General features: G+C 54.8%; 1 protein-coding gene across 1 annotated transcript in view; it reads right to left on the bottom strand.

Annotated features, from left to right (window-relative positions):
* Nucleotides 1-851: 851 nt before the first annotated feature.
* LOC141971176 (uncharacterized) overlaps nt 852-9,626 on the bottom strand; it is a 34,752-nt gene continuing 25,977 nt past the window's right edge. The window contains exon 9 of the mRNA XM_074928338.1: nt 852-1,147. Within this exon, the coding sequence (XP_074784439.1) occupies nt 852-1,147 (296 nt within the window). The remainder of the gene's footprint in view (nt 1,148-9,626) is intronic.

Raw genomic sequence — 9,626 nt, 5'->3', positions numbered from 1 at the left:
GGGATTTTGCCATCTATGTGCCAGTACAGGCATCCAGAAGGTAACTGCTGCCTTTATGACACTACTCAGCAAAAATGTTTACTTTTATTTGGGGCCTCCAAGCTTATGCCAGGCGAATACAGCCAGTGGGTTCCTCTCTCTCCGAGGCCATCTGTTCAGAAGATGAAAAGCCAGGAAAACAATGCCCCATCTCCGCAGAAGGAGGCTGTTGCTGTGTGAGGAGCCAGGGCTCTGACACATGTACACTGACCCTCCTGCTCCGAGGGGGAGCCGCTGCCCGCAGCTGGGCCACCCGCCGCCCCGCACTGTGCCTCAGGGACTTCACCTGGAGGAACTGCCCTGGCTTCCACAGTTATTAACCTCAACTACTACTGCCGTGCTTGTCAGAAACCACACCGTGATACAGCTACCGAACAAACTGACCCGAGTCAGCAGGCGACATTTAGATGGGGCTTCGGAGCCCAACAATAAATAATTGGTCTCTTCCAAGCCCACCAAACCCTTAAGCACACGTACTGTTTCACTCAGGTGATAGCCACGGGAGGGAGAGGCCACAGTCTCTCCAAATCACCTCGTATCTTTGCTGAAAAATCTGCAGGATCCCTTCAACCCTGGACATCTGGCATCAGTGAGACCACCGCTCACCTTGCCCCATGGAGGCACCGCTCACGTTCCCCTGGGTTTTGTCTCAAAAGCGTCACACTACTTCCTTTAGTCTTTGTTTCACCTGGCTGTTGAACCTTTGTCTAACCTCACTGTTTGGCTGTTCTCAAACTCACAACCTGCAGCTCTGAAGCTGGACAACAAAAGGGAAAGGCCTGAGGCCACGGCCCCGCTCCCAGCACACGCTGTCACCGCAGCCAGGGGCCCGGGATGCGCAGAGGAGCCGGGTTCAAGGCGCTGACCTGCGCCCGACGGCTCCCACCGGCCAAACCCCGTACCCAGAACCACCGCTCTGCCTGCGCCGAGCGCCGGGAAACACCTTCAGGGCTTCCAGCTGTTTGTGGTGCAAATTCCGCATCGTTATTCTTACAGAATCGAAAGGCCAGGGCCGTGAAACGAGTGCAGCCACCCAGTTCACCCCGTTCACGTGCAAGGGGTGACCCCGACTGCACCGTGTCCCCCATGGCCCCCCTGCTGCCACTGCCTGGGACCGCACGGGAGGGACAGTGACCGGATTGGCCCCAGCCCCCCCCCTGCTCTCCAGAGCCTGACCGAACTGGCCCTGGGCCCTCCAGAGACCCTCGCAAGCACCCCCCAGCCCCCAGAGCCTGACCAGACCAGCCCTGGGCTCTCCAGAGCCCTCCTGAGCACTCCGCCTGGAGCCCCTCAACACCATCTCCAGTCCCCTGGGGCCCCCCTGGGCCCCACTCACTGCGGCGGTGCGCAGCTCAGGTCAAAGGGCTCCTGGTGTGGCGAGGGGCAGCTCTGCCGAGGAGACTGTTGGGTCTGGGTCTGGCTCCGGCCATGCCTGGGAGCTGCTGGTGGCACTGGTCGCCATGTCCCGATGCTGCTCGCCATGGCCATGATGTTGTTCGCCGCCTCCTCCTCCTCCCTGATCGCCTGCACTCATTGCCGCAATCCTCCTCCTCCTCATCACTTCACGTCTCACGTTGTGGCAGCTGGATCGGCTCAGTGTTACTTTACCAACAAACGACGCTGCCCTGCCGCTGCCCCAGCAGTGGGGGTACCTCTCCCCCAGCTCTCGAGCTGCCTTTCTGCTCAGCTGGAGCATCCCACCGATGGCCACGCTGGCGCCGGAGGTTTGCTACTGCAGCGGGGCTCACCTGAGGAAGGTGTCCAGCCAGAGCTCTTTCCTCCCGTGGGACCTGCAGAGACAGGAGAACCAGTATCACACCCCGCTGCCACCAACCTGGGGTCGGGCTGTTTCCCCCCACACACACAGTGGGAAAACCCTGACCTCTGGGGTCAAGTTCGCTTCTCAAGGGGCGAAGCGGTTTCCTAGCCGAAGCAGAAAGCATCAGGCTGATGCTTCTGCTTCCCCTCACTCCTGAGGGCCCCTCTCTGCAGCTGTGCTCCTGTCCCAGCAGCTGGAGCACACGGACTGCAGGCTGTTCCTCCCCAGAGCAGCCGGGAGCGGGGCGGGAGGCAGGGGCCAGGACCTCAGGCCACTCCGACACCAGCAGGACCTGGCCAAAAAGCAGCTCTCCCCTTGTTCTTGGGCCTTCCCAGAAAGAGGCTCCCACTGCACCCAGCAGCTTAGGGACTGACAGCAGCTGAGCAGCGGGAGGAGGGAAAAGCAAGTCTTTCTGCTCTCCTGGGCAGATGGAGAACAGAGAAGGTCAAAGCCAAGGAGGCTCTGCTCCTCACCGAGCCGTGTCTCTCCAGGAGCCCCTTTTGATCCTGCAACTCTGCAGCCTTTGGGATCCCCCTGGGCTGAGGAGCACTGTCACAGACACGGGGCTTCTCCAGAGCCAGGAGCAACAGCCCAGCTCTGCCAGAACTGCACGTGGGGCTTCCTGGGACCAAACGGGATCGACTGCCTACACACAGCCCCCCCTCAGCCCACGCCTTGCCTCACCCCTTTGACAGTGCACAGCTTGAGCAAGGGCTGTGTCCAGAGGGCAGAGGGCCAGCTCTGAAAATAAGCCGAGTTGCAAAATGCTGCACAAGCAAAGCGGTGCCTCTGCTTCCCCCCGACCCCGTGACGCGAGCCTGAGGAGCCAGCTGGGCTCTGAGGGAGAGCTCCGGCCCAGACAGCCCAACGCCTGGGTGACACATCACCGCCACTCACCAGAAAGTGACCACGCAGAAGCTGCTGGCCCAGACAAGGATGAGGGTGCTGCAGCAGTCCAGGCCCAGTACTTGCACATTTCTGCCTCAGGAGAAGCCATCTGGGCCAAAAAGATTTTACTGAAGCAAAGGGTGGGAAAAAGTCACTTCCCCTAATAGCCAATATCCTGATAGAGACGCAGGTTTTGATTCCAGAAAGAACCTTCATTCTACACCCAGGTAAAAGTCAGATGAAACTGGTACCTGTTGGCCGCCTTTCTGTCTTTGTTGACTGAAAAATCACAATGATGAATGAAGCAGCCTACTGAGTTCCTAACCTGACCAATCCTAACAAAGTCTGGCACTCGCAAGTACTGAGAGCTGTAAACTCCATTCACAGTAAAAGCTGAGGAGAAAGTCACGAATCATCTCCCATTCTGCAAGTCAGATTCTTGGCTGTTTTCTCACTACTGCTGATTTAACTGTAAATTGCTTCAAAATAACACCTAAAATTCTAAACTTTTCATACCAGTAAGCTCTTGCTGCCATTAGAGAATCATTGTGCTGAGAGGCACTAGGAACACACAGCAATATTTAGATATATACATTCTGTCTTCCCTTAGATGAAGTTATTTTGTAATTTGAAACCTTAGTGGAAGGATTTTTGCTTTCATCCTGATCAGACATTTAAGTGCCAGCCCTCTGCTACAGCTGCAGCAGAAGTATTCAAGCTGCTGCAGCACCAAATTAAACTTTTCACTTTCCAATTAGCTGTTGTTTTTTCCCTTTCTCTTAATTGTTCTATTTGAACAAGCAGCTTAAGTATTTGCTCACTTGGGGAAAAACACTGCTATCCTTCTTCTGTTATGATAAGCCACTGATCTGAAGGGCAGAAGGCTGAGACCCCCACAAAGCTATTTAGAAGAGTGGGAAGAATTTGAGAGTCCTAAGTTGGACGTTCTTTGGCTGGTCAAAACTGAGGAGGGGGAAGACGAACTACAGGGAGCTCAAGGGAAGCACAAGAGGGCATCCGGGAGCCAACAGCCTGATGGGGGCATAAGGCCGCGCTGCAGCGCCGTGTGTCAGGCACAGTGTTTTCAGGAGCTGCAGAGGGGAGTTAATGCCCCCGACGAGAGCACAGCTCGTCTGACGTGGTGGCCCTGCTGGTCCTGCACGTCCTGGAAAGATGAACTGTCCCTGGGAGAACTGGCGAGGAGAGCTGCGGGGATCGCTGGGACATGGCAGACGGACGTGCGGGCTGACGTCAGGAGTGCGGGATTTGCTCGGGCCAGCAAAGCAAGTGGGAGAAGAATGGGGTGACTCCTGTCAATGCAGAAGAGGGAAATACCGCTTAGGGAGGAGAGTTACTAAGATTGAAGGGTGGGAGCGCCAGAAAAAATGTGTACTGCCTGGCCCTGAGTAACTTTAAGCTGCAAACTGGAAGAAAACACTTTAATGCTTAGAAGATTTGGGTTCTGCAACAGCCTTCCAAGGGAAATAAAGAAAGGAGGTGATCGAAGGAAATGATCACCTGCTTTGCAACTTATTTACTTAGAGCAATTTATAATGATTTCTGAATGTTGCTTAATAATCCTGCTTGCCCTGACTGCTCTGTGAAAGCTGACCAAGGGCCACTGTCTTCAGCAAAAATAAGAGACATGTCCTTGGAAAGCAGATGTGCTTTAACAAGTCTGGTTTTGTAGTGGATAGGTAGCCATGTAAGGTTGGTAGAAACTAGTATACTGGTGGTTTTAGATAAGATAGAGGTGGTAAACCTTCTGGAACCACTCCTGTTGCTCAAGAAACTGGCTAAGAGAATCTGTGTGTGGTCCGAGGAAAAGTGAGACAAGGTGAGGAGGACTGTGAGCCTTCCTCCAACAGACCCTGGAGACGCCCACCAGGAGGCAACGGGCAGATGCAAAGAGAACATCGACTGCTGACACCAGCCTCTAGAGCTAACCCAGCCTCACTTACGCATATGGATATTTGTGTTATGCCATCCAATGAATACGTAGATCCCCACTCTATAAGTATTTGTTCAAATGTGCTGTTGGTGTGCAACCTTTTGGAGAAATCCCCTTGCACCCAGGTGCTGGAGGAAACACGCCTGCTGTGTAACTCTCCGCGTTGTAGAGTCTGAGTCCGTGAATCAGAGGAAGCAACCAGCCAACCCCTCATCGCTTACTATGGAGGTCAGTAAGCTTTTGATGGGCCTGGAGATCTCTTCCAGTCTCTCCTTCCTCCAAATTAACTGCCTCTTCAGGCATTGTCTTGCAAGATACATGTTCCCTTTTTAATTGCTCCGATGTCTTCTTGTTTGAAATACTGAACTATTGGTGCTCAAAAAGCGCTATGCTGGCAGGATCATTTCTCTTATGAATTGTGCTTAGGTACCAATCCAGATAATGCGGTTTCATATAGCAAGAATTACATTTTTTAATCACTTAACAAGCACAGGAAGGACTTTACCATGTTCGAACTCCTCTCCTGTTACTGCTGGCAGGGATGCAGATCCCTTGTGTGCAGAGTTCTGCTGGGGAGAGGCCGGGGCGAGGATCCCCATTACACGGTACCGGTCTGAGGGGTTCACCTGGGATGTTAAAACAACTGTGCTTATGTTTACACACCCTAGGGTCCTACAGTGGTAAATTAAGATTACTGTCTCTGGGTTGTGTCAGCAGTTCAGGATTTGGCCATTCCCTATATAAGCAAGCCAGTAACTGTCCATCTAAACTCTGCCATGCAATTCAGGGAGGACTGAAGGTTGACAACCTACATCTTAGACGAAGAACTACTCCAGAAGTGTTACTTCTTTCTGCAAATTAGAATAAACAATAGCTCTTACCATTTCGGGGGGGGGGGGAAAAAAAAGCCACCAAAAAAAAAAAGAACAACAACTTGTTCACAAGAGCAGAAGCCAAAGCCTTTGGATAGAGTGGACAGGTGCTTGCTACCAGCATTGCCCAGGAAACCCCACCAAGAAATCCCAGCAGGCTGGAGTAAATGCCATGTCCTGGAGCACATACACTGCAGTTCGCCTGCAGTCTTTCAATACCCAAGGATATTCCTTCAGATCTGCAGCACCGACTTCACAAACTATAGAATACTCAGTACACCTCAACCTCAAAAGTCCCGTTGTTATTGCAGTGCCATGAGGCCAAAACTGTTGGTCCTTAACAGCGATGAGAAAAAGGATCATTCCCACACCACTCCCCAAAATACTGCTACTCTGAAATTTGCCTACACTGCTACAGCTACTGCTTCACTCCAACTTCCCTTAAGAAAAAAGTTCTGCCATTCTTCTAGCACTTGCTCTAGCCACATGTGCAAACAATGCTTTCTTATTCCTTATGGATCAGGCTTTTATACTTAACTTGGCTTTTTTATCGTCTGCAGTCAGGTTCCTGATAAGCAATAAAGCACCTTGTCTTGTAGGCACTCCCCTCTTCTCCCCACTCTACCCCCATTAAAAGACACACCCACTCCACCCCACGCACAGACCTTGAATCTAAACTAAAGAACAGGTATTCGCTTGAAAACTGTCACTTAAATGGCTATCCAAAGCTGAAGTACTTCCAATGGTCTTATTTTTTCAGCGTGAGGTGTCTCTGAAAAGCTTAAAGATGATGAACAATCACCTTATTCATGTTTTGCCCACAGTTTAATTGCACGGAGCGTGAGCAGGAAGTTCTCTTCCTTTGGCACTAGATGTAGCATTTCATCGGTAACTCCGAGAAAAAAGTTCAAGTACAGCAGCTCCGAGTAACAGGTGCAGGTCTGTTTTATGCTACGCTGGATCAAGAGCTTACGGTTTATCGTTCAAATCTGTGAAAACAAGTTTGGATTACTCGCTCTGTAGTACATTAAAAATTATAGATTACACACAACATTCAGTATCCCTGCAGGCAACTGGCACCCTCAACAGCTTCGCCACAGTTTACAGACGTGATACAGCCTGTTGCTAGTTTCTTCCTTTCTCCACATCTCTCTCCCTCCCCCTGTCCTTCTCTTTTTTTCTGTCACCACGTGCTGCTTCCTGGCCTTATTTTTCCTCTGTCTCCTGCAGCCTGTCCCCTCTCTCCCCACTGTCTCCCCTGCTCAGCTGCCTGGGCCCTCTCTCTGGGCCTCTGTCCTGCCCCCCATCCCCTTCCGCTCTTCCTCCGTCTCCATCCCGGAGGCCATCGCTGTTCTGTCCTTCTCTGCCCCTTGTCCTGACCCACACCCTGTTTCTCGGTCTCTAGGGACAGTTTCCATCTTGTCTTGCTCTGTGCCCTGCTCTCTGCCCCTGCCTCTCCCTTGCTCTTCCCTCTCACCCTTTCCCCTCCGTCCCTCTCTGCTGCTCCCCGTCCCCTGTCTCTGTCCCTCCACTCTCCTGGTGCCTTCGCTGTCTCTCGCCCCCCGGCCCGCTCACTCGCCCTGCGAGTCTGTCCGTCCCTCTGTCCTCCTTCCTGCCCTTCTCCTCTCTCTGTCCCTCCGTCCTGAGGCTCACCACTCTCTTTCTTCCTGCCCCCGCTGTCCCCTTCCCCTCCACCCTCCTCCCGCTCTGCCCCTCTGCCCGGCTCCTCACCAGCATTTCTCACTGCGGAGCAGCCCGGGGAGGCGGCCATGGGGCTGGGGGGCGGGGCCGGGCCGGGGGACGGTGTCCCCGCAGGGTCAGACCGCGGGAACCGGCGCCCCGGGGCATGCTGGGAGCTGCAGTGCTGGGCACGGGGCTGCCGGGCGGCCATGTTGGTTCCCGGGGCATGCTGGGAGCTGCAGTGCTGGGCACAGGGCTGTCGGGCGGCCATGTTGGTCTCTGGAGGTGCAGCCTCTGCTCCAGCTGGGGCCCGGCTGAGGTCAGTACTGGGGTCACCCGTGAGGAGTGAGGCCCTTGGGCAGGTGTTGGGGTTTCTCCTGCCCGCTGGATGCCCGGGGGGTTGTGTGTGTGCTCCTGGCCAGCTGGAGCTGGGCCTGGCCAGGGCCGGCCCAGGAGTAAAGTGAGAGCTGGGGAGGGGAGGGGGAAGGAGACAGACTCCCTGGGCACGGGCACCGGGCAGCCCTACCTCCAGAGCCCCCAGGACACCCCCCCAGCACCTTGAGTTACTACAGTAATGGGAGTAGTGTGTTCTTCTGTTAACTCTTACAGGGCTTTTGTTGTCCTTCAACGCACAGTGTCCAAGGCATGAGTCAGGCTCACATCGCCCTGCAGCTGCGCTGTGCCAAGCAGCTGCCCGTGGCATTGCCAGCGTGTCCAAAAGGGAGGAAAAAGGTGAATACGTGAGCGGGGGGAAACCGTCTGGTATGGCAGAGGGGTGAGCTCTCAGGGTGGAGTCCGGGTGGTTTCTGCCTGTATCCATCCTGTAAATGTGGCTGTCAGAAGGAAGCATGAGAGAAAACATGATTTCACCAATACAGTATGAGCTCAGAAATTGTGGAGTGTTCTTGGGAAATCTGATCTTTTTTTTTCCCGATCTCTATATAAAACCAGAGTATTTGAAATGTGGTTTTTAGAGCAATACAAGAACTTGTATGAGTCAATCCGTTCCTAAACAAAGGATTGATTTCCCAAATTGCTAAATTCGTATGCACAAGTGCCATATAAGTACTTTAAATAAGGAATTGTCAGCTTTCCAGTTCCCTCCAGCCACTACTGCACCGTCCATCTGGGCCTTGCCTGGTGCTCCGGGTCTCCTGCAGCCCGAGCGCCTCAGCAGATCGGCTGCCTCGTGGTTCCCCACTCGCCTGCTCTCCCCCAAGGCCGAGCGGCACTAGTGAAGCTGTCTGCTGCCGCTGCCAACCCACCCGCCCCTCCAGCCCCTCCAGCACGCTCCCAGTGCCGGGGTTCTCTAAAGGTGTCTCTACCCCCAAAAAGCCCTGGGCCCTGGAAGGGAAGGACCGGGGCTCAGCCGCAGCCCTGGGGACATGGGAAGGGGCCACTCGGGGCTCCTGGGGGGCTGCGGCTCCCGGGCACAGCACGTAGCCCGGCTGGAGCTGGGACCCCTCTCCCGGTTTGTAGAGCGAGAGGATTGTCTGAGCGCGCGCAGAGGCCGTGCAGATGGCTCCGGCACTGGCCTGCACCGGGGGAATCAACCCTCCCACCTCGAGCATATTCTTCCTGCGCTCAGTGAAGCTGCTCAGATGAGCCAGTGCAGCTCGGGGCCTGCCTAAGCGCAGCCTCAGCTTTAATCCTGACCCTCCCGGGGACTCCCTGCCAAGGCAGAGTCCTGTGCTCCCCCCTCTGCCACCGGTCACCCGTGGCCCCTGAACTGCATCACCCACGTGCACTGGCCAGCGGCTTCCGCACAGTCATGCCCACAAGCCAGAGGCATTTGCTTTGCAGGGGATCTGTGTGACACGGCGTCAGCAGCACAAATATTCAGTTAGAAAGCAGAGATAAACTCTGGACTGAAAACACAAATGCAACCGTCTTCAGCACAGGAGGGAACAAACATCGATTACTTGATCACATTGAAAGTTCCTCTCCCATGTAGACTGATCCTCAGTGACTTCGTGTCAAATCCACCCAAAATCCCGCTCGTTTCAGCCCCGTTGCCCAACCTGCACACACGGTGACGGCCCCGCCGTGCCGGGGCAGAGCATCCTGCAGCCACCGAGCAACGCCTGCCAGGTGCCAGGGGCTGGAGGGGTCTCGCGGGGGCCCCGGGGCTGCGCGAGAGCTGGGGGGGCTCCGGCAGCGGAGATCACAGCCAGCGCTGGGCTGGAACCCTTTACACCGACCACCCCTCCTGCAGAGCCCGCACTGACTCCGTGGGCCCGGGGAGCTATTCCCGCCTGAGCCCAGCAGAAGCAAAAGGCTGGGCTTGAACCATTTATAAATGTGAACCGGAGTTGTTCGGATTTAAGAGCTCTCAACGATTCCAAGTCCCGGGCGGTCCCTGGAGTGTGGCCAGCGA

The sequence above is a fragment of the Athene noctua genome, chromosome 28, assembly GCF_965140245.1.
Source record: "Athene noctua chromosome 28, bAthNoc1.hap1.1, whole genome shotgun sequence".
Classification (NCBI taxonomy): domain Eukaryota; kingdom Metazoa; phylum Chordata; class Aves; order Strigiformes; family Strigidae; genus Athene; species Athene noctua.
The sequence above is the reverse complement of the archived record's forward strand: the minus strand, read 5'-3'. Positions and strand labels throughout refer to the sequence as shown.